Source organism: Ambystoma mexicanum, chromosome 6q, assembly GCF_040938575.1.
Source record: "Ambystoma mexicanum isolate Mex_15411 chromosome 6q, UKY_AmexF1_1, whole genome shotgun sequence".
Taxonomy (NCBI): Eukaryota; Metazoa; Chordata; class Amphibia; order Caudata; family Ambystomatidae; genus Ambystoma; species Ambystoma mexicanum.
In genome coordinates, this window is record NC_090937.1 from 930,620,904 (window position 1) to 930,646,606 (window position 25,703).

Genomic DNA, 25,703 nt, shown 5'->3' on the forward strand with positions numbered 1-25,703 from the left:
GTCCCGGCGGCCATAGCGACCTGTGCTGGACGCACAGACTTGATAGCATTCTGGCGGGCTGTTTAATCTGCCAGCAATGAATGCTTAGGGCGTCGCAACACTCCCAGGGTAACCCTGTTGGTCTGGAATCTTTTGCTGCTCACTCACTCAGCATTTTTTCCTGCATTGCTGCCATTCTTTTGCCTTGCTTAGCACTATCCTAGTGCCTTCTGTCTTGTTCTTCCGTTCCTACCTGCCTCCTCCTCTTCCTGCCCTGTCTGCTGTGCTGTCTGTCTGCCTGACTCCAGCATGGCTCATTCATTCCTGAGTGGCTCTTCACCCTCGTGCCTAATCCTGCACCTTCATCGCCCAGAAGACAGCTAATGGCTTCGCTCTCAGTTTTCACATGGCCCCAGCACCATGATAATCAGGGAAGTCACCTACGTGATTTAGGGAGGTGGCTGCCCACTGCTGCCCGCCTATCGTTGCAAGGTCACTCAGGGGTTGGCTTCTTACATCCAAATACTGATGATTATGGCACCATAGAGCCTCGCTTTTTGGAACACAAATGCCACCCATCGTCCTGGACCCGCCTCAACTACTAACAGGTACAAAGGAGAAGCTGAACGCGGAGCTCAACATTGACAACTTAAGATCCAACTCCTAACCCTTTGAACATATTTTTCTCACCTGTAATATTGCTGCAGAGACTGTCTCTCTGCCCATGAGTGCCTCTTTTATCTTAAAGTCTGCATTTCTGTGTCTTCTCTGACATTGGTGGATTCCTAGTGATTTTATTAGTGTGTTTTGTACTTTTAATTTAGCTAAAGACTCCTATTTTTATAGAACCTTCGTGGGACATTCTCTTATGTTGGTATCCCAGTATAATGTTGTTTGGATGCCTCTTCGCTAACTCAAACCCAACTGAAGTGTATAAGCTGTCCTTGACTCACATTACCGCATGAGTCAAAGAAGGTATGTATACTGTGCCCACTGGTTGCTTGGTACCCTCAGAGTCTCACTGGGTACCAGGCTCTTCCATGACCAGTGTTCCTTGCACTGCCTCCTGGCCTACCGCGCACTTAGGGGCTGTAACTGTAACCCATACAGCCCCACTGCCTCCTTGCACTCACAAATAGCCACGCTGCCCTGGCTGCTACTTACACAGAGCCTTGCGGCACTGATCGCATTCCCCTACCCTCTGCCTTGCTCTTTCCCCCTCTCCCTTCCCCCTGCACTTCTCGTCACTGCACTTGCATGATCCAAATGACACAAGGCCTAGTAGGATTGTTTGTCTTGTCTTCCCTCTGTCTTCTCACCATTGTCTTGTGGCACCTAGAAACACTTGTGTACAGGCAAGTTATCCATATCATATCATATCATACTTGTCTGGTTTTGCTTGTTTCACCTTTATGATTGGGATCACTGCTGATTTAGTAGTAGTAGGAGATCTATCCACTATTTATCCCTCTACTCCTGCAGAGCAGTAGTCGTTTTGTCACAGCGATGGAACGACATCCATATAGTAGGCCTGCCGGATAGAATCGAAGAAGGCTCCATGGAACTCTTCCTAAGAAGTATCTGGTGGAGCAATTTGCCAACAGCTATATTATTATTTTCTTGTTCATGAAATGAGGGAAATGTTGCAAGAGAAACAGGTCTATAATGCAATCAGAAAGTTGTCATATTCCTCTGATGGGTGTAAGGAACTCCTGGTGGCAACAATAAAGACAGACACGAGTGATTACAGTTCAAGGGTGTTTATTAAACTGTATAGGAAGGTTGGCAAAACGCCTAATCCAAACCTAAATCTAAGATGGGAGCAAGCTACAACCATCAAATAATAAAAAGGCAGTCCTGGTGGTGTATTGTCAAATAAAAGGGCTTATACTAAGAAAAACCTATTGCCAATCATTACGCTAAATACAAATAAAGAGTGTGGAATAGGATTCACAGGAAAGAAAGAGGTGTTCACAAATAATAAATCAGGTAGTCAGGGTCTCCCTTCCCTACGTTTTGAGCATGGGACAAGGTGGGACTCCTGAGCACAGTACATGCTCGAGCTTCACCCGCACAAGCTACCAGTTCAGCTCTCAGCTTATTAGAGCCTTCAGTGGTCAAGTCTCTTTTCTACAAAAAGTCTCTTGCCTCCGAGGACCTGGGGCCTCATTACGACCCTGGCGCTCCCGTAATGAAGGGGGCCGGTACGGGACCGGCCCCCTTTATTACGGGAGGGCCGATTACAAGGTTCCCTTTGCGGGACCCGGATCAGACGCCTGGTTTTACCAGGCGTCCTTTCCGGGTCCTGCGAGGGGAAGAGGGAGGTAATAACGGGCCAGTTGTAATCTGCCCGTTATTACCTCCCTCCCCATTCCCATTGAGCCCTATTGGGGCTCAAATGGGAATGGCGAATGGTTCCTGCAAGGAGGAATTACTGGGTCCTCCTATGTCGGAATGACCCGGTAAGTCCCCATTGCAGGAACTCGGTAATGGAGCCCGGTTTGGAGGCAGCCATGGTGCTGTTAGCACCATGGCTGCCTCCAAACTCGTAATGAGGCCCCTGGTGTCTTCAAAATTATTAAATAAAAGTTCCTTTCTGCTTGCACATTGGGTCATGGCTTTCCCCCCTTGGATCCCCCTCTTCTGGGCTCAGACCCTTCTCAAATGTTCGCTTCCCTCCGTCGGGGTCACTACGGCTTTTAACACAATTTTATCTGTGACATTCACAAATCGTAATTACTTTTTAAACAGTTCACTGTGGACCTCCCTCTGCCAGGTTCACTCTTGTCAACATACTTTTTATCTGGACTTTTGGCTTCGTCCCCTCTTTATCGACATCCCTCCATCGGGTTCACTCTTGCCAACTTTGTCAATCATACAATTGCCTGAACAGTTCTTACGATGCAGGATTCGCTTCCCTAAGCTTCACAATCATCTGTTGGTCAAAGGTTTTTGACTTTACAGAAGATTTTACTAGACCACTTTGACCCCCTTCTCGCCTTTCTCCCAAGGCCTTCTGGTAACAGTAGTTTCAACAATAGGGTAATCGCCCAGAGTTTCCTGAGTGAGCACCCATGTGGTGCCTAACTCTTCTATTACTGGCTTTCCCCTTACGTATCAATAGTTGTACTTTCTTTAACTAGCCGGTTGCTATTTTCGTTCAACACAGTTTGGTTGCTTATCAGCTATCCCCCCGACTCACCGGCTTTGATGAACCGCTTGGCTTTTCTTGTCTCTGGAGTCAAGGCTGGTACCATGGGGCAAGTGTCTCTCCCCAGCTTGGTTGACAGTGGAGGAGGGCCCCATGTACCGTTGATATCTGCTGCAACACACGCTGGCTATTGTACGCAGTCTTATGATTCTTTCTGCAGAGTTTTCACAGGCCTTGGTCGGAAAGGGCTAGGTTGCTTCTCTCCTTGGCACCCTCTTGGTTTGCGCCATTTTTCTCTTCGTCTTGAACTGCCGTGCTGAGTTCACTCTCCTGTCATGCAGTCTGCCTTGCTCATATTGTGCTCTCGTGGTCCACCTTTTATCCCTGTGGGGTAGGGAAAGGACCGACAGGCATGTGTGATTCTGGTCAATTGCCTGACTTTGCCCGAGCCTTGTGGTGCGACATGTCAGGTAGACTGCTCTGGTGTTTGTCCGTCGTCTTTCTTGGTGTACGGAAGTGTTCGTTTCGGAAAAGGGGATGGGGGGTTGTGTTAGAGTATCCAACGGGGTAGGATGGAAAAAAGGTCTTATAAGAAGGGGGATATCGCATCTCACCCGTCAGGTGTACAACTTCCTCTCCCAGAGGAACCCCCATCCAGGTGATCTTCCCTCACTGGTCAACCCGTAGGAACTGGATCCAATAGCAATGGCTGTGCCCTTTCCACCTGGATGACAGATCCCCGATCCCAGGGGACTAGTCAGGGAGACACCTTCAGGTTTCTCACATGGGCCCTTAGGTGGTTTGTTATGCCCCTCAGTTTGAATTGAATTGTTGACTCTATTGGTAACTGTTGTTTTGTGAGAGGTTATAGGGGTTGGGGAGACACATGCTTCGGATGTGTAGAAAGTGTAGTGTGGAGGGAGTTGGGTTAGGGAAAGGGTTATAACTGATATTTTTGGGGTGTTTATCGTTGATACACCTGACGGTAGGGAATCTTTACGTTGTGTGATAAGTCTCAGCTAAGAAAAGATCTGTAATTGATTTCTTTCCTTGGAATATCAACGGTCTGTTGAATAAAGTTAAGAGGGGAGTGGCATTGTGATACCAGAGACGCCATTTTCCCAATCTGGTGCTGCTCCAAATATTTCACTGGGTACAAACAGTTTTTTTCTGGGTAGATCAACATACTCCATGGTGCATCATGCTGGGTTTTCGAGAGGCTCCAGAGGGTTTGCAATGTTGATTAAAAAGCCTATCCCATGGATGATCACTAGTTTGAAAGTTGACCGAAAGGATGGTCGAGGTTTTTTTCAATCGTTTTTTATTGTTGTGTGGACCCTAGGGCCGCCTCCCTCGTTTCCCATGGAATCCCTCCCTTACCCAGGTGCCCATAACATCAGGTTAGTTCTACTGAACGGTAACCCCTACTGTATATGAGCTAGTCTTATATTTGTCAAGCTGATTGGCCCGAGAGGACCGCGTACCTGTAGTCTTGGTGGTTGGTCTCGCAGAGGTCGCCAGTCTGGAGTCCAGGAACTGATGAGATAGCGGCACGAGGAATCAGCCTCTCCACCACCCAAATGAGGAACTGGGTGAAGGATGGACCAACCCCCCAATGTCACAAAGGCACTCTCCCAGGTAAGCGTGACAAGAGGATGTAGGCTCAGATGGAGGGAACCATAGTCCAGGTAGAGCTTGTTGTCCAGACCATGAATCTTCCAAGAACCTCAGTGCAGCGACAGTTGATAGATAGACCAGTGTAGCAGAAAGGTATTCGTAGTAGGCAAAGGAGCTTGGCTGGTGCAGATAGTTCCAATGGTACACAGGATGAGATTCGGAGTCAGGCAAGACAGGAAAGAGTGAGGACAGTTGGAACTAGTTGTCTGGCCAATTAGAGAACTGTAGGAACGTGCCCAAGATGGAACAGGGGGAATGCAGGCTAGTGTGGGATAAGTCCCCTCTACACAATGATGACTCAGGACAGAACTCCGGAATGGGCTGAGGGAAGACTGACCCAGGGCAAAACCTAGGTAGTAGCTGGAGGCTGGCTGGCCCAGGGCCGAACCCAGGTGAGGATTGAAGGCAGGCAGGCCCAGGACAGGACCCGGATAAGAACTGGAGTCAGGCTGGCCCAGGGCAGGCCACAGGTAAGGACTGGAGGCAGGCAGGCCCAGGACAGGCCACAGGTAAGGCCGGAGGCAGGCAGGCCCAGGACAGGCCACAGGTAAGGCTGGAGGCAGGCAGGCCCAGGACAGGCCACAGGTAAGGCTGGAGGCAAGCAGGTAGGCCCAGGACAGGCCACAGGTAAGGCTGGAGGCAGGTAGGCCCAGGACAGGCCACAGGTAAGGCTGGAGGCAGGTAGGCCCAGGACAGGCCACAGGTAAGGCTGGAGGCAGGTAGGCCCAGGACAGGCCACAGGTAAGGCTGGAGGCAGGTAGGCCCAGGACAGGCCACAGGTAAGGCTGGAGGCAGGTAGGCCCAGGACAGGCCACAGGTAAGGCTGGGCAGGAACAACGAGGAAAGCGAAGCAAACCGCGTTGAGACGCGGGCAGCTTTGACTAGCGGCCTCTTTTATGGGCCGCCGGCGCCCGAGAGGCCTGGAACGCAAACCGTTCCGTTTCCGGGCGCCGGCGAACCCAGAACGAGGCTTGGAAGGCAAGCCCCCACGGCGCATGCGCGGAACCGAGAGAGAGGACCTCCGCGCATGCGCCGAAGGCCGCCGGCCCTGTAATCCGTTGCTCCCCTCCCGGCGAGTCCCCAGACGCGAACGCGCGGGTAGACTCGCCAGGAGGAAATGGGAGCGGCAGACCCCAGTCTCCCGCGTGACATGACACTATGCCCCCTCCCAGGAAGACCCGGGGCCCCAGGCTTCCAGGGAAACCGTACGTAGAACTCACGTATCAGCCGGGGAGCATGCACGTGCTGGCGCGGTTCCCAGGTACGATCACAGGCCGGGTACCCCTTCCAGTCAACCAAATAGTGGAGCACCCCTCTACGGTACCGGGCATCACAGATCTCGTGTACCTCAAACTCAGGACCCCCCTGCACCAAAACAGAGGCCGGACGAGGAGAGGTGCGGCCATAATCATCGACCACATAGGGTTTTAACAGGGACACGTGAAAAACGGGATGTACACGCCAGGAAGAGGGTAGGTGAAGACGGAAGGCTACAGAGGACAACCGTTTGGTGATAACAAAGGGTCCCAAATATCGAGGGGCCAGTTTGACGGGCAGATTGCGGAGAGGCAGGTTCTTTGAGGACAACCACACCTTGTCGCCCTCCTGGAAATTAGGTTCTGCACTCCTCTTCCTGTCTGCCTGTCTCTTCATCCGATCCTTGGCTTCACTTAAGATCTTGTGTGCAAGTTCTTGCTGTTCCCGGATGTGTAAGACCAGACCATCAGCAGAGGGAACAGTACTAGACGGAACTGGTTGAAAAGGCATTAACCGAGGATGTAGACCAGTGGAACAGAAGAATGGGCTGACTCCAATGGAGGCATGAACAGTGTTGTTGTAGGATACTTCGGCCAGATCTAGCCCACCTTTCCAATTAGACTGTGTGGCATTGGCAAAACAGCGGAGGTACCCCTCCAAAGTCTGATTGGTCCTTTCGGTTAGCCCATTTGTCTGTGGGTGATAGCCTGAGCTTAGAGCTCTATGTATTCCCAGATGACCACACACCTGTCTCCAAAATGATGAAAGAAACTGGGTACCTCTATCCGATATGATTTTCTCCGGTAGGCCGTGCAACCGGTAGATGTCGTGCAGAAACGCTGAAGCCATTTGAGTAGCTGTAGGGATTTTCCGGAATGGGATGAAATGGGCCAGTTTGGTGAAGCTGTCCACAACCACCATTATACAGGTGTACCCTTCAGATGGAGGCAAATCCACAATGAAATCGGTGGCGATGGTATGCCATGGATAGGGAGCCACTTCGGTGGGCATTAACAAACCCAATGGTCGTCTTCTGGGAACCTTGCACTGGGCACATATTGGACAGCTGTCAATGTACTTCTGGACCTCGGTCGCCCAACCAGGCCACCAGAACTGTCGGGATATCAACTCTCGAGTGGCTCTGACCCCGCGATGTCCTCCTATGGGTGAATCATGGAATCCGTGTAGAATGCCCCTTCTAATGGCTCCTCTGGGTATGTAGAGTCTTCTTCGAAAAAACAACAGTCCGTCTCGTTCTGATACTAGTTGCCGACTAAGAAGGGACGTTCTTTCTGGATCCGACCGAGTGGCTTCCGCGATGGACTTAAGGTGAGAGGACAAGGCCAGCAGAAAATGGCGAGGAGAAATCAGTGGCTGTTCTGGACAGGGCGTCCCATCTACGTTTTCCAGGGACCTGGAAAGCGCATCCGCTTTCGTATTGGAGGTTCCCGGGATATAAGTAACATGGAACTCAAACGGAGAGAAGAAGAAGGCCCACCGGGCTTGACGAGGAGTCCGACATTGCAGAGAGCGAAGATATTGCAGATTGCGATGGTCTGTCCGCACCTCCACAGAAAAGCGTGCTCCGAGGAGAAAATGTCTCCATTCCTCGAATGCGGTCTTGATGGCTAACAGTTCCCTTTCAATCACCGCGTAGTTTCGTTCGCTGGGACTCAACTTGCGAGAATAATAGGCTACTGGATGTTCTACCAACGTGATAGGATCTTTCTGAAGAAGGACTGCCCCTACAGCAAAGCTGGAAGCATCGGCCTCCACTATGTAAGGCAACTCTTCCTGGGGATGGCGCAGGATCGGGGCAGCCATAAAGGCCGACTTCAATACGTCGAAAGCCCGGGAAGCCACGAGATCCCATTCGAACGTGATCTTGCTGCTGGTTAGCCTGGTGAGGGGCGCCGAGATCTGTGAGAACTGTGGGATAAAGCGCCTGTAAAAGTTTGCGAATCCCAGGAAGCGTTGGAGAGCCTTGATATCGTGTGGATGTCTCCATTCTTGTATGGCTCGCACCTTCTTGGGATCCATCCCAATGCCTTCTTGATTGATAACAAATCCCAAGAATTCAATGCTGGGTTGGTGAAAGCTACATTTCTCCGCTTTGGCGAACAGGTTATTGACGGACAGCCGATGAAGGACCTCACGAACATGTTCCACATGCTCGTCTAAGGATTTAGAGAATATCAATATGTCGTCCAGATAAACCCAAACGGATAACCCTAACAGGTCACCAAAGATGTAGTCCATGAATCGTTGAAAAACAGCGGGAGCATTACATAGGCCGAAAGGCATAACCCTGTATTCAAAATGCCCAAAAGATGTCTTGAAAGCTGTCTTCCACTCGTCCCCACTCCTGATGCGCACCAAATGATAAGCTCCGCGGAGGTCCAATTTGGAGAAGATTCGCGCAGTATGCAGGGTTTCAAGGATGCTGCGAATTAAGGGTAAAGGATACCGGTCCTTGGCTGTTATGTCATTCAACTGCCGGTAGTCGACACAGGGTCTCAATGTACCTTCTTTTTTCTTTACAAAAAACAGGGGGAATCCTGCAGGCGATTTCGATGGCACAATGTACCCCTTTTCTAGACTCTCCGACAAATACTCCTGAAGAACTAGCTTCTCGTCACGTGTCAAAGCATATAGTTTCCCATGGGGAATAACGTGGTCCGGTAGCAGGTCAATGGAGCAATCAAAAGAACGGTGTGGAGGAAGGGGTATGTTGCCAGGTTCAGAAAACACATGTTTGAATTCGGAATATTCCTGTGGGACCAGAGACGTGGAACATAGATGAACCCCATTGCTGTCCGTTATTAGAGAAGTCGAGACGGTCCTGGTGGGAACGGGTAGCTTGCATTCTTGAGCACACCGTTCGGATGAAAAGGTCAAGGTCTGGGTTCTCCAGTCTATCAAAGGATTGTGGTGTTGCAACCAAGGTAATCCCAAAACCATCTTGTAGTTCGGTGACTTGATAACATCAAAGGCTAGTTCCTCGTAATGATCAGCAATCAGAAGGGCCAGTCCAACTGTGAACTGACTAACGGGTCCAGAAGACAAGGGAGTACCATCAATAAGCTCCACCGACAGAGGCGTGTGTCTGGAAACGAGTGGTATCTTATGTCTGGTGACGAACGTTTCGTCGATGTAATTGCCGGAAGCCCCACAGTCCAGTAGACCGGATACTTCCAGGTTCTTGTCTGGTAGTTTAATTCGGACCTTCAGGGTCTGTAGTACCGCTGGTTGCATGGGCAGACGTATAGAACAAATAACAGAAGGGTCTGAGGAAGGAATGGGACCTGTCGTTGCCCTTCCTGTATACGACAGGTCTCCTAGTTTCCCGACTTCTTCTTCTGCGGACGCAAAGGACACGTACCCAAATAATGTCCAGCTGCTCCACAGTAAAGACACAAACGCAAAGACCTCCTTCGTTTCTTCTCTTCTTCCGTCAAAGGTCCCCTCATGGCTCCTACTTGCATGGGCTCAGGTCCGGACTCGGTCGACCCAAACGAACCAGCAGGTGTGTTGGTTGTCCGGGGACCGCTTCTGTCAAGCCGACGTCTCTCAGCCTTTCGTTCGGCTAGCCTTTGGTCAATACGGAGTACTTGATCGATCAAGAGTTGAAGGCTCTCTGGTTCAGGGATGTGAAGTAACTCATCCTTGTACTCCTCTCTCAGGCCTCGACGAAACAGTGTCTTCTGTGTAATTTCGGGCCACTGGGAGTCAGTAGCCAAAAGTCGGAAACGGCTGATGTAGGTGATGACGTCATTGCTTCCCTGTTTGTAGTCCATCAATTGATTCTGTGCAACGGAGGCCAGGTTCGGCGTCTGAAATACCTCAAGAAAGGCCTTTTCAAAGGCAGCAAAGTCATTCAAAATAGGACTGTTCGTAACCACAAACGGAGTTGCCCAAGCTAATGCGTTCCCAGTTAGGTTCCCCAAGATGTAACCAATCTTGGCCCTATCAGTGTTGAAGTAGGTAGACCTGAAGAGAAAGTGTATTCTGCAGTGGTTACAAAACTCCGCCACCCGTCTAGGGTCTCCGTCGAATTTGATGGGTGTTGTATGAGCCAATGATCCCTCTCCTTGAGAGGTACTAGGTGCTCCTTGCGTTATCATTTGTCGTAATGTTTGATTCTCCTGACGCAGGGCGGTCATCTCGGCCCTGAGCGCTAGCAACTCGTTCCTCATGTCCTGCGATTCATCCATCTCTGAATCAGGAGGAAGGCGTCTCAATCTGTCAAGCTGATTGGCCCGAGAGGACCGCGTACCTGTAGTCTTGGTGGTTGGTCTCGCAGAGGTCGCCAGTCTGGAGTCCAGGAACTGATGAGATAGCGGCACGAGGAATCAGCCTCTCCACCACCCAAATGAGGAACTGGGTGAAGGATGGACCAACCCCCAATGTCACAAAGGCACTCTCCCAGGTAAGCGTGACAAGAGGATGTAGGCTCAGATGGAGGGAACCATAGTCCAGGTAGAGCTTGTTGTCCAGACCATGAATCTTCCAAGAACCTCAGTGCAGCGACAGTTGATAGATAGACCAGTGTAGCAGAAAGGTATTCGTAGTAGGCAAAGGAGCTTGGCTGGTGCAGATAGTTCCAATGGTACACAGGATGAGATTCGGAGTCAGGCAAGACAGGAAAGAGTGAGGACAGTTGGAACTAGTTGTCTGGCCAATTAGAGAACTGTAGGAACGTGCCCAAGATGGAACAGGGGGAATGCAGGCTAGTGTGGGATAAGTCCCCTCTACACAATGATGACTCAGGACAGAACTCCGGAATGGGCTGAGGGAAGACTGACCCAGGGCAAAACCTAGGTAGTAGCTGGAGGCTGGCTGGCCCAGGGCCGAACCCAGGTGAGGATTGAAGGCAGGCAGGCCCAGGACAGGACCCGGATAAGAACTGGAGTCAGGCTGGCCCAGGGCAGGCCACAGGTAAGGACTGGAGGCAGGCAGGCCCAGGACAGGCCACAGGTAAGGCCGGAGGCAGGCAGGCCCAGGACAGGCCACAGGTAAGGCTGGAGGCAGGCAGGCCCAGGACAGGCCACAGGTAAGGCTGGAGGCAAGCAGGTAGGCCCAGGACAGGCCACAGGTAAGGCTGGAGGCAGGTAGGCCCAGGACAGGCCACAGGTAAGGCTGGAGGCAGGTAGGCCCAGGACAGGCCACAGGTAAGGCTGGAGGCAGGTAGGCCCAGGACAGGCCACAGGTAAGGCTGGAGGCAGGTAGGCCCAGGACAGGCCACAGGTAAGGCTGGAGGCAGGTAGGCCCAGGACAGGCCACAGGTAAGGCTGGGCAGGAACAACGAGGAAAGCGAAGCAAACCGCGTTGAGACGCGGGCAGCTTTGACTAGCGGCCTCTTTTATGGGCCGCCGGCGCCCGAGAGGCCTGGAACGCAAACCGTTCCGTTTCCGGGCGCCGGCGAACCCAGAACGAGGCTTGGAAGGCAAGCCCCCACGGCGCATGCGCGGAACCGAGAGAGAGGACCTCCGCGCATGCGCCGAAGGCCGCCGGCCCTGTAATCCGTTGCTCCCCTCCCGGCGAGTCCCCAGACGCGAACGCGCGGGTAGACTCGCCAGGAGGAAATGGGAGCGGCAGACCCCAGTCTCCCGCGTGACATGACAATATTAGAGATGTCTACCTAATATGCCAGGTGTCTCAACTTCCTCAGGGACTTGCTAGCTATCCGTACGCTCTCCAGTGGTTAGTATTATAATGGTGCTTGGATCGTTTGAAATGCCTATAACTTACCTTGTCAGGCGGGTTCAATCACCCCTCCCACCACAACCTGAAGGATCTTATACCTTTTTTTACACAATTGGGTTTCCCAGATAAGATCCCCAGGGAAGTAGTTGCATGCCGAAACCGATGGCTGAGCTGAAGGTGCTGATGAACATTAAGACCCTCTGGACCTCCATCTTCCATCCCCAGACTCACAGAGGTGTACTGGACATCATGCAGAATGAATGAGTGGGACCAACGCGCCAACAGACTAGCGATCATCAGGTCACAAACACCCGAGAATACATCGAGAAGATGAGAACTGAGTAGAATCCATCAGCAAGAGGTCTAGACCAGACAGCGAAAAGCGTACAACAAAGAAGCCAAACTAGGCTCTTTTCAAGTGGGAGATAATGTAATGGTCTTGCTTCCAATTATGCAGAACATGCTCATTGCAAGGTGTCCCAGGTCCAATTTAATTACAGAAGGGGTCCCCCAACCTAATCTATAAGGTCCATCAAGCAAACTGACAAAAACCATCCCAGTTGTACCATATCAATAAAATACAATACCGGAAAGAATATAGCAATCAGCAGCGGCTAATATTATATGCCAGAAACACAAGTGAGACACCCTTGCCCGTCCACGACCGAACCCCAAGAATTAACCAAGCTTATTGACAGCAATGCAGATGTGTTCTCCCCGAAGACCGGATGAGTGAGGGGAGTAGTCCACTAGAGCCAAATACCCCTAAAGAGTTATATGGCTCAAACACTGTAGACTACCTGAGGCCCGGAAGAAAATAATCTGCGAGTAGTTGAAGATGCTTGACCTGGGGGTAATTGAGGAATCGTAGAGCGAGTGGTGAGTGGTACACATGGTGATTTTGCATCAACCTCTGCTGGCTAAACTAAATCTGCAGGTTCAATGCTTATCTGCACCACCGCTTGTGTACATGTATATTTTCAAAAATGTAATTCACATGCTCTAAGTGGAAAGTTGAACTGCGCCCATTGGAGGATTGCTTCTGTAAATAGTGAGCACTTGTCTTTTAACACAAAATGGTGCCGACGTACTATGCACATTCATGTTATTTTGTTAACCTGCCCTACTCAATTATCACAATAAACTCCTTGAATAATGCGAACAGTAACAGGAGAAGATTTGGACATGGCTAATAACTGTTTTTTGGAACAATAACTGGAGACAATCCTGGGGTAGCTAGGCAAGCCAAGAGGCAAAGGGCAACAAAACAACAAAAGGTACTAATGTTAAGTACATTTTTTCCATTTTAGCCTTGACAGCACCTCTAAGCTATTCAGTTAGCAAGACTACACCATATAAAATTAGGGTGCACTGCTTAGTGTCCTATGGAAAACCTGGATAATAATACATTGGCAAAGGAGAAAGAGGAGTAAAATGTACAAACCTGTTATGTTTAACTTTCTCTGATTTGCAATAACCTTGATAATGCCCTTCTGTCGATATTAAATAACATAGGTGTGCTAAATGATGGCCTAGAGCCTGTGCCAAAGCTACCTTAAGAATATGTGAAGGAAACAGGCATCCTTCATGTGCCAAATCTGACCAATTATCATCATTTGATTTTCCCAACATATTTGATGCGCACATGGAGTTATGAACTTTAGCCTCAGCATACTCAAAATTCTAAACAATTCACATCTGTTATGGCACTAGTCAGACACTTCCAACTTACCTTCATGAAGAAGCAACAGATGTTCCACCAAACTGCTAGGAGCTGCCACCTCTACAGGTCTTCTTAAATCAGTGTTTTTCGCATTAATATCGGCACCAAAATCGAGAAGTAAGTTGACAACCTCTGTACTGGGCTGTTGAGCTGCAGCATGCAGTGGTGTCTCCAGATATTTGCCTTTTTGAACATTTGCACCTTGAGATACAGAAGGAAAGGGTTTAACTATATGCTTATCGATCCCATGAATAAGTAGGGCACAAAATAATTAGTTGATATTTTCTATACTTGATTCTCCACATTCATAACCTCCTGCACTTTGTTTTCCACAGAAACAGTACATTTCCTGTGACAATAGGACACAAATGAAGCCAAACACCAGGACATCCTTGAGGCAACAGTTTCTGAAAAAGGCAATGCTATATATGCTATTAAACTAATGCCAACTAAGTGTTCAGTCAAACCTCCAAAAGCGATAAGCACGTAAACAATTTGTCCCTTCCCTTTTTTTGCTGCACAGACCTTTTAAGGAGGCACGGTATCACAAGTATGACACTGACACAAGCGATCATTTCAAAACCTATATTCAATTTTTGGAGTTTGGAAAAACTCCTACTTTGCCCTATATCTATGATGGGAGTAGTCTCTACGATCAAATAATAAAGAAAACACAGTTTTAATAAGTCTTTGTCGAACCAAAATGGCCTATACTAACAAAACCGAATGCCTGCCCGATCTCTTATATGTTAATGTTAAAGGATATTTGTACCGCGCACTATCACCACTGGAGTGGTCCCCTGGCACTCTGGTGGATCTGGAACAAAGGGGTAGGCTAGGTGTGTTAGTAGGAGAAAGTTTGGAGAAGAGCAAAGGAGCTGTGAAGTACTGTTGGCAGCTTCGGTTCCGTTAACACTGTAAGCAGAGCATATTGGTGTGTTATTTGGTCCTGAGTCCGTCGTGTGCTGTTGTATGGGGTTGTGCGAGGTGTGGTTGTTGTTGCAGGTGTGGTGAAGTGCGTGCGGGATGCTGCAGCAGGTGTGGTTGTGTTTGGTTACAGTGGGAGAGATGTGTGAGGAATGGTGATGTTTTTAGTAGTTTTGGGTGGTTTGTATCCTTGTTGTTAGGAGGGATGCCTATTTCTATTGTGTCTCCTTCATGGTTTAGAGAAGGTTGTTTCCTTTCAGTGATTTAAGTTTCAGCCCTATAAGGCTGTCTCATCTCTGTCATTATGCTAAGTTGGCTATTTTCGTGTTTACATCTTTGTATTCGGTCAGCCCTTTTATCCCAGTTTGTCTTTGATATAACCTTGTATTTTGGCTTGATTTACTTGTGAGCTACAGCCATATACTTAGTCCTTTCTGAGTGGGTAAGGTTGTTGGTAGTGTTGGGCATGTATGCTAATTTCTGTCCTCATGGGGTTGTCGGTTGTGTTCTATTCCACCTAGTGTCTCTCTTATTCTTGTAGGAGTTTCCCTTAGTCGGTTCTGGGTGTTGCCTGTGCCATCGTGTGTTCTGTCAATCTGTTCTTAGTGTTTCCTGTTTGATTGTTTTAGTTGTTTCAATTTGGTTCTGAGGAGTTGAAGAGCCAGATTTTTATCAATGCCAGATCTCTTATAAAAAAAGTGTGTAAAGGGGAATTTGTATGCAAGGGAAAATCAGTGTTATAACAAAAAGGATCAAAATGGCTGAGTCACCTCTCCTCCCCACGTTGGACAGAATGGAGTAAGGTGGTCCCCGTAGAGAAGATGACACACTCTGGCTCAGGTTCTCAAAAACAAAGGCAGTTCAAAACGTGGATAGAGGCCTACCTTGTCTTCCACGCTAAAGTCACGCATTCCAGCATTCCAAAAGTTCTTTTACAGTTCAACAAAAAGTTCAACAGAAAGTTAACGTAGGCCTCCCTCCGTCGGCCTCAGACCTCTCAAAGCTTTAACAGTTCACAAAGGGCTCCCTCAGCCTAGCTCTGACCTTTCAATCACAGCACTCAAAGAGGTTCCATTCCCCAAGCTTAATTCACGTTCGTTAGGGGTTACCTTGCCCCAACGTATCACACGTCAGGTCTCCCTCAATTGGGTTTGGACCTTCTTACTGATGTCAAAGACTTTCGAATGTGCAAGGCTTTTACTATAGAGCTTGCAGAACCACTTCGACTTTCTCTTCAGCTCACGCTCTTATGTTATTTGCCCCAGTGTTTCTTGGTTTTGGTAGTTCAGCACTGTAAGCCCAAATGTTCAAAGAAATCTTTCTCTTCAAGCATTCACCTTTTTACTTCCCCTTTTGCCGGGGTTAATCTTGACCATTACACATTTCAGAGTTTGTTCACTTTGCTGCTTCATAACAAAACATTTAATATTTCGCAGAGACTTTCGAGTGGGCTACTTCCTTTCGCCGGACCACTCTGCTACTCTGTATCACTGGCTTCACTGTCTGCATCCACTTAAAAGTTAATCACAGGTTAACTTTCTTTCGCGTCTCATCAGCACGCGCACTGCCTTCAATTGTGAGATATACTGTTGCAACTTCAATCTTTCCTTACACACACACTGGCCATTCATGTCGTTAGCTAACTCACCGGCTGTGTGCATTCCACTCTTGTCTTTTTCAACTTTAATTCACAAGTCAAGGTTAATACCACAGGCTTGGCCTCGCCTCCCCAATTCTGTCGTTCACCCCAGAGGGTCGTTGGCATCCTTGAAACAAAATGAAGTCTTTTTGTCTGGGATTTGGCCGTCTCCGCGTATCTTTTCACAGCTCTTCGGAGGCAACAACCTCCTGCAGGGATCTCCTGGGTTTCTCTACCCTTTGCTCTCGTCCCGTGATTGGCCGTTCTGCTCCAGTAGGTTCGCCTTTGCCCCAGAAGATCTGCCCCTTCTCGTGTTCCACCTTGCTCAGAGTGTGTCTCTATGTCCCACCTTTTATCTATGTGGGAGAAGCTAATGGGTATCAGATGTATGTGATTAAAGTGAAGTGCCTGACTTTGCCTGACCCGATTAGCGGGACATGTCCAATGAGATATGTAAGGGTTAGCCTCTTAACTCTCAGTCACTCTCTGCCTCTGCCCAGTGTTTGTGCAGAAAGGGGGGGAGAGGGGTCATCGGAGAATCCTATAAGATAGGATGAGATATGGTGAAAGGGAAAGGGGAAATACTGCGTCCCACCATCGGATGCCTCGTCTCCACTCCCCGAAGACCCCCATCCAGGTGATCCTCCCACACTCGTCCACCCCCACAGTCTGGATCCAAAGGCGATAGCTTTGCCCTGGCCACCCGAGCGAGAGATCCCCGGGAACTAGTCGGTGAGACAGCCTTTGTTTTCTCACAGCCCACAGATACAATTACAGCACTGATCATGGTACACGTAAGACGATTGTTACTTATAAGACCAGATATCACACAAAGGGCAACGTTTGCCTAATGGGTACCCTGTTGGTTCACCCTTGCCAATCATAATAATAATAATAATAATAATTTGGCATTTATATAGCGCTACGAACCCTCAGGTATCTGAGCGCTGCTTATTATTACCCACGGTGTGTGGTGCTCATTTATCGACCTCGGAAGGATGAAAGGCTGAGTTTGGCCCTGCCGGGATTCGAACCTGCGTTAGCAGGCTCTGCACGGGTGTCAAAGCGAGCGCTCTACTCGCTCTACAATCATAGGTTGAATTGGTGCAGTATAACATGTAGTTCAGAGTGCATGCTTTATCAGCAGATACAACTTGCATTTTAAACAAGCTTTTGGATCATACATCCCGACCTCCGCTGTACAGCTGCCCTTCCAAACAAAAGTAAGTTGTAATGAATGAAAACATTACCTGTGTTCCTCTGCTATAGTCTCCTGCTGGAGTATGTCCATCATGGAAACAGGAAACAGTTTTTTATTAGATTGCTTTGCAGACCATCTGGAATTTGGTTTTGCTTTTCTTTTATGAAAAGCAACGCGGCTGTGGGAGTTTTCATGAAAGAAAAGATGTTATGGCCAGACTGCTATAGCAGACTGCCACAAATGCGTGTGTTATAATGCCCACTATTAAAGGCCCGCGTGAGCTCTGGGTGATATGCTATTACCATATAGTAGACCCCACCACCTCAGGTATAACTGATTAACTCTCTGACACTATTGCAGATTTAGAGGCAATCTCAAGGAATGAATCTTATATCTTCTTCATATCTTTATTTGACAGAACACCGTGGGGCAAAAACAATACATCAATACACCATACACAAATATCAGATAACATCAGTACATAAAGATAGACAGATCAATTGGTTAGATATAAGATAATGCATCAGGTGCACTGGCAAGGTATTAAACAGCATTACTATCAATTCATTAACTAATCCTAAAAAATAATTAAAATAGATTTCAGTGTACAGGTGAGATATTCGTTTGTTACACTTGCGAATCCTACAAAGCCTGAATAAGCGCAGGTATTTAGCAATCGCATAAACTGTGGTCTCAATGTACATCGTTCCACAGAGGATTATGGCTTGCTTAGTGTTCTTAATTTTATAGTCCATACATTTTGTTTTTAAAAAGGCTTTCCTTTGCCTGGAGTGCGCCAAAGCTTGATCCAATACAAGAGAGGGGTGCATGAAATTGCATGATTAATCTGTATTGTATTGTGCTTGTCATTTGTATAGCGCCAATTTTACCATTTCTTTAACCTTTTGTCATAACTGAATTCTTCCTAAAATTGCTTCATTTGATCATGGTCCACATTTTTTAGTTAAGAAAAACAAAGGTCCAATTTTCTGACCTTGTGTGTCCAAACTTTATGACATGTTTCTCTTGGGTGGATTGCCAGCGTCGTCTTGAAGGACCACCTTCAGAAACTTCACAAGGGCAAATATCGCGAGCAAGAAATCCCTGCGCTGTTAAAGACACCAGAAGAACTCTGCCACATCTATAAACCTTTCTGCTAACAGGGAGGCAATGAAAAACGCCTTTGCCTCTGCTAGAGCTGTACATGAAAGAGTGAGGTTCTTCAAGGTTTCCGTTGATCCCTCCTTGTAACAGAACCTACAGTCTTCTGAACTTCGATGTTGATTGTAAATAGACAAGATCTGGCGAGTAGGGTATAAGTTCATCCTGAACCGCATCTATTGAGTCCTATACCAACTATTTGGGAATTTAATTAGGTAGTTGGGCAGAGAGAGACCCAGGACTTGTGCTCTCCTCTCACTCATAGCGGTCTATAATCTGTATTGGTTTTTCTCGTAGATTGTCTTCACCCAATCGGCCTGCCACAATTTCAATTTTACACTTGCTGGGTTGTTGACCATGTCCTCCACTTTAACCTCAAGATGGTCCAGCAAGCTTTGGCAACAATTTTTCCATTCCGTCAAAAAGGTGTTTTTGTTCTTCAAAGCTCTTTCCAATATTTTATAAGGTTTAGGTGTATCGATCAATCAACATTTTCGGTAAAGCGTAAGAGATTTCCAAGTTACTTTGGCTTGTAAGAAAATCAGACCCAGTTCGAAGCGTATCAGAGAGGTTGGTATTTAGTTGGGGAGCTTTAATATTTTCTGCAAAAAACCTGCCTCCAAGGAGGGCCACAGTTTCCAGGGAATAAGGGGGAAACCTTCACCTTCGTAGATTAAAACAGGCAATACCTTGGCCTGGCAAAAGGTTACAATTGGTTCTATGGAAAATGTCCCATATTTCTTGTGTATCAGTCTCCCCTGGGTAATCAGAGTCTTTAGTTTCGTTCTTAAGCCTTTCTGGTGTGAAAAATCGGTCTTGCTTTTGTTGATTAGAGATCTGAGGTATGTGGCTTGTTCTGCCAGTGTTAGAGAAGTCTTCCTGATAAACCACTTGTACACCCTTCTCGGATCGCGTGCCTGCTCTCCCAGTATCATGATGGTGGTCTTTGCAGCATTCATGGCAAGTCTGTTTGCCGTCAGGTATACGTCCAAGGCATCAATACACCTCTGCAGTCCGATTGGTGTTAAATCAAGCAGGACCACGTCATCTGCGAAAAGCAGGTTCGTGACTGGTAATATGCCAATTCTTGGTGGAAATAGTCTTACTTTAGACCAGGCCTCTTTGAGGTCAGAGAGAAACAAACTGAACAATGTAGGGGACAACGGGCAACCCTGTTTCAGGCCCCCAAAGGTATCAATTGACCGAGACAGAAGACCGTGGGCGCTCAGACGGGTCCTGGCGCTAGTGTGCTCGTAAAGGGATTTTATGGCATCACGTAGATTAATCGGACATTGCCAAGCCTCCAATTTTGCCCACAGGCGCTGACGATCAACACTGTCGAAGGCCTTCTTGATGTCTATGAACGCCACATAAATTTTGGTCTTCTGGTTGAAGGCTTTGGCTTTCAAGACGTTGATAAAGAAGAGATTTAACTCAGTGCCGTCCCCTTTCATGAATCTTGTCTGCATAGGGTCTTCTCTTTTGGTCTTGTTGGTCCAACTTTGGAGTTGTTTTAAGAGGAAAGCCACAAATGGCTTGCTCAAGGAATCAAGGAGCTATATTGGGTGGTAGTTTGAGGGATCAGATCTACATCCTTGCTTGTAGATCGGAACTACTATAGCAGAACGCCATGAATCCGGTATCGTACCTGCCTTCATGATTTGGCTGAACAACTCAGATATAAACGGAATCCATTTCTCAGGAGCTTCCTTTATCATCGAGTTGGAAATCCCATCGGGCCCCGGGGCTCTGGACTGGTTGGCTTTTTTAATTAAGAGTCCACGTCAAGTTGGTCAAGCTGGAATGACCAACCCTGACTGGGGATCTCCAGTGAAACTTGGAGAGAACTGTCCCTTGGTTTAAACAGTTGCTAGTAGAAATCTGTCCAAGTTTCTTCTGTAACGGCGTTGAGACGTCACCTAACCATCATCCGTTGAGCAGTCACCAAATCGATCTGGCATCATTTTTGGTATGTGCTTTAAGCATCTGTTCCGTGTCAAAGTTTTTTAACTTCTGTTTTCTTTTTATTTGATTTGGATTAATTGCTGGGGCCCTTGCCTCCTTGTAAATGTCTTTATGTACTTTTTAAAGAGCTTTTTCTCAAGGGCATTTCTCCTGTTTGGGACGTGCTTGTGGCCTGTCTCCAATGACTATCAAAACCAGACTTTTTGTATAATTTAAAACTGTATCCTCCACCCCTTATATGCTGCCAAACTGTAACGAAGAGCCTTCTGGCACCTGTATATAATCTCAAATCTCTGTATCCTCTGTAACAGCGCCTCGATGCCTTATGGGCTGCAAGTGCGCTTAACAAATGCAAATAAATAAATAAAAATAAATATTCTGGTGGGTCGTTTGAATTTCTGGCAGAGCGGAACATAGTTTATTCCATCTCCTTGCATTAGCATATAAATGGCTTTCTTAGAAAACCGAGCTATTTCGCGTTCAGTCATGCAGAGACGGTTGGTTCTGTGAGGAGTATCTAGAACCACGTTAAAAGTTTCTTGTCAGCGACTGTAACCACCCTTCTATGTACACTTTATTAGCGCGTGGTCACTAGTTTTTTTTCAGATTACTTCCAAGGATACAATTTCCTGAGTAAGTAGGCTGGAAACAAAAACGTAGTCTAGTATAGTGGAGTGGGGCCTGTTAGACCATGTAGGATTGGCAGGCAGGTCACCGATGGTTTGACCGTTCAGAATATGAAGATCACGGTCTGACATTACATTCCACTATTCACAAGCTCTCCCGTCCCCTGGGAACCGAAGATCCCACTGCAGTGGGGGAAGGCCCGTTGTTTTTTTAATACAACCACAGTTCCAATCGCCTCCCACAATGGTGAAGTCTGGATTGAAGTGACTTGTCCAGTGATCGGTGGAGCTGGCCACTAGATCTAGAAAGTGGTTGGTGATGAGGGCAGCCAGGTTCCAATATATGTTGATGATGAGACCTCTAGGAGGTTTCTTTTTCCAGAGTTTCGTTTAGGCAAATTGTTGTATAGAAGGATTTGGACTTTCGAAGGAAACGATCGTTAGCCCCGTCCCATTTTTCACGAAGGTGACGAGGCCAGCAGCAGGGCAAACTCTTTCGCTCCCGTGGGCGGGTGTAAATAAGGTAGTGTAGCCGTCGAGGTACAGGCCTTATGAAGCCAGGTTTCCTGCAAGCCTAAGATATCCAGTCCTCCTGCATGAATATCGCTATCATAGGGAAGATGTACCGATCCTCTTGTAAGATCCGATCTTTTGCAAGTGTTTTTGTGGCTATTCATTGGACTGTTTCTCTCTTCGGCCAACAGTCGATGTTCCCTTCCCTGTCTCAGCTGTTTTGACAGAAGAATTGTTATGCGTGAATGTACGCTCGTCTGAGCCAGGGATCTTGAATGTGATTTTTAGCAAGGCTTCCGGGTGTCTGGTTGACAGATTAAATGTTAAAATTGGAAGGTCCACTAAAATGTAGGGAAAATCACATGGCACACTTTCATCTGACAAAGTCAGACAATAAGTTTAATCAGTTGATCCAAAAGGGTAAATGGATTCCATAATATGTTATACAAGGCAAAATAGATATATCATTGATAATACATCAGATTATATAACATAACTAAATTCATGAACCAAAATAGTGGTGCGCATACAGAATGTACATCACAATTCAACATGTATTTTAAATTCATACAAATGTGTTCAAGAAATACATAGATCAATAACATTGACATAATCCAATATAAATTGACATCACTCCTATCTCCTACAAGGGATAAGCAACACTTGTGATGATTGGACAATGTAGTGCAGCTCCTTGTATATACTATGCGTTTCATGTGATGCAGCCCCTCATCAGGTATTGGAGGTAGAGCAATTTCTGTAAAACATAGATCAAATAGTAGAGATCAGGAATTTCAATGTGAAATACTGAGTGACTACATCAATAATTTAAGCGAGTACTTAACTGACCAATGAGGAGTGTTCCAGAAGTAACGCATAAAGCGTACAAAAGTTAAAGGAAACCACTTTTGTTTGGATCACAGGTAATCCTAAAACAAAAGAAATGAAAGGGAAGAGAAATATTTCCATGCTTAATGTGGTACAGTGAAAGATAAATAAAACAAAGTATGACCGTGAGTGGGACTAGTCGCTTATTGGGCGCTGTGTCCCACTAGAGGGTCATATGTTCACTTGTGTCTAAAATAGTGTGCATACCGAACACTCACCAATTTAGGGGCTCTTAATTGGGCACAAGCTCAGTGTGATCAGCATCGGGTGGCAATGTGCTGAAGAATAATTCATGGCAGCATCAAAATCACGATCCTCCTATGAGGGAGGAAAGCGTGTGTTGATATATTTGATTGAAATGTCAAATGATAATTTACGTTTCGGATGTAAAAGTTATGCATGAGGAAATCGTTGAATGATAACATCACAGGGAAAAATAAACTAAAGAAGGAATTCTTCAATTATGTCTGTTCATCAAATATGCTTCTACGGTCATGGAAACACGCATTATCTGTTGGCAACATAACGATAATGCGAAATATAATTACAGGGCTCCAGCGGCTGCATGAGAAGTAAATCCAACAGAGGAAAAGTAAATGCGCACACTCACAGGTAACGCGCGTGTGCTAATGACTTCAATGATCTTATGCCGCGGTGATCGCTCAAGCGTGGTTTATTCTGTTAATGATTTGTGGCTGGCCTGATCTGCAGATTAAAGAGGTGGAAGCTAGAAAGATGTATTGGACCGGTTTAAATATTGTATTTTAATAATATTAAACGTTAGGCGTTTACATAAACTTCCAGCAATGCAGCTGTCATTGTGAGGACTGCAGCGTCAGTGCTGCGAAGAGCGGTTGTCACGGAAACCGCGACGCTTGCACTCTAGTTATAAATGTGTACAGCCTGAGTATCGGCTCAGGTGGCACCATCTTTGACTTTTAATGGTGAATACTAACGGAGATTCGGTACAGACCGCAATTAAGTGACAGATGGCAATGATGGATGACGTTTGATAGCTAGCTTGAGAGAATTGCAAAAATGCGCTTAGACTACTGAAAAAAAGAGACTAAGTTGGTAATGTCAGCCAATGTGCGGTAAATGTGTGACAACAGTAAAACTGGAAAAAATATGTTAAACAAGCTATGACCAGGTTGATTATTAAAGGCAAATAGTTAATAGTGATATTCACATGAATTTGCATACATTTGGAGCCCTATAGTAGAGTTAATATCTTACTGAGAACAAAAGGATGATTAGATGATCCAACAGTGGAATATGTAAAATATAAAATCTGATGCTAAGCGGGAGACAATGTAAGGTCTTTATCCAGATGTCGATAAAATAAATCATAGGTGTGAAATCAGGTGACATGTTACATTCTATTGTATCGTGTTATTACAAGTGACAACTTAAATCCCAATCAACATTCATTCCTCTGGGGATCATGGTATCCAATCGATCAATCCAGAATAGTTCTTGCTGTAGGAGCAATTTGGTTAGATTGCCCCCTCTTCTGGATAGGAGTATGTGTTCCAATATAATAGGCTTGATCTGGGCAATAGATTGTGGTTCCTTGGCAAAGTGTTGTGCAACTGGTGATCTTTCAGCTTTCAATCTTATATTCGATTTATGTTCAGACCACCTTACTTTAGCTTTTCTGGTGGTCATGTCTATATGAAAAAGTCCACACGGACACTTGATCCCATTAATGATATTCTTGGTGTCACAAGTTGATGAATGGCGTAAAGTGAGCTTATGTCCCATATGAGGGTGGGTAATTCCTCTGATTAGGTTGTTGCAATTGTTACAAATGTTACACAGGATCGTGCCCTTGTAATGTTCTTCTTTAGTTCTCTTGGTTGCAAAGTCTGCTTTAATCAAATGATCTCTGATTGATCTGCTTTTGCTGTAAGCAAAAAGTGAAGGAGTAGGAAAAAGTTTAGCTAATGTAGGATCCAGCAGCAAAGTATTCACATTTATTTCACGATTTATTTGATCACTGTACTTTGTTGTCAATATATGGTGACATATACTAATTTCTCAGTTGGTTGATGTTTCTTGGGTGTCAGTGCCTCAGTTCTTTTTGTGTTAATGACTTTTTCAGCACATGTATTGACCGAGTCTGGGTCATATCCCCTTTGAAGGAATTGTCCGTGAGTTGTTCTGCTTTGCAAGTATATTCGAGATCCTCTGAGATGATACACCTGTACGTTAGAAACTGACTAAGTGGAATACTCGCCAAGGTCTGCTTTGAATGAAAGCTTGTTGCGTGCAGCAAGCTGTTTCTGTCAGTGGATTTGGTGAAGATTGTAGTTTGCAGATTTCCTGTTTTCACATAGATCTTTACATCAAGGAACTCAATTGTGCTCTTACTCCTTTTGGACTTAAATTTTATTCTAGGTGCCAAAGTGTCCATGAAGTTGAAAAAATCATTCAATTCCTCTGTAGAACCTTCCCAAATGCCAAAAAGGTAATCTATGTACCTTACGAAAAATTTAAGGTGTTTTTTTCTATTTTTCATTGTGTAAAATACGGTTTTCTTCAAGATATGCCATGTAAGTATTGGCATAGCTGTATATGCTTGTTTGTTGTTTGCGCGCACTTTTATGCTGCGCGGGGGCGGTTATGACAGCTTTTGCCTGGCGTACGTGTTTTCGGCTTTGCGCGTCTTTTGGCGCGCACGGGTTTGCCCTGTTGGATTCCATGAATAGGTGTTGTTAGCGCGCATGTGGGCGTTGCAAGGATTTTGCAGTGGTACTTCCCCCGTAACGCCCACATTTTCGCATCTTGTTCCCCATTCCGTGTGTTCCGCCCCCTTTTTAGGTGTGTGCGCTGGATGGTGTGAGCCTTCTCTGGGCGTCTCGTGCAGGGCTTCCGTGATGTTGCAATGATGTGTTGAAGCCGTGTGGATTTGGCGCAGGTCGAGGGTAAGCCACGCGCAATGTGTTCGATGAATAGGGACACGGGCGCTTGCGCGCGTTTCACACGCGTGCGCTGTGAATTTTCAGGCTTGCGCCCCCGTTTTCGTCGCACATTTATTTCCTTTGAATTACCCTCTTAATCTTGATAACCAAATTATTGGATCGCACAATAACTCTGACCTAGTTTATATTCCTTCAAATTTATTTCACTTATGTGTTACCATTGTTTTTGTCTGATTGTCTTTTTGTAATAAATTATTTCGATGATATCAATTTAATGTTTCATACTTGTTGTAACCTTGATACGTTACTTTGACTCTTTTAAACTGTTAACAAACTTTATGTACTTATTTATCATTATTTGACATT

The 25,703-nt window shown here is 46.5% G+C and overlaps 1 protein-coding gene across 4 annotated transcripts in view; it reads right to left on the reverse strand.

Moving 5' to 3' along the window:
* Positions 1 to 25,703, reverse strand: part of ASB5 (ankyrin repeat and SOCS box containing 5) — a 554,925-nt gene that overhangs the window by 57,707 nt on the left and 471,515 nt on the right. For all 4 annotated transcript variants that reach the window (XM_069631443.1, XM_069631444.1, XM_069631445.1 and 1 more), the window contains exon 6: positions 13,503 to 13,694. In XM_069631443.1, coding sequence (XP_069487544.1) covers positions 13,503 to 13,694 — 192 coding nt within the window. The remainder of the gene's footprint in view (positions 1 to 13,502; positions 13,695 to 25,703) is intronic.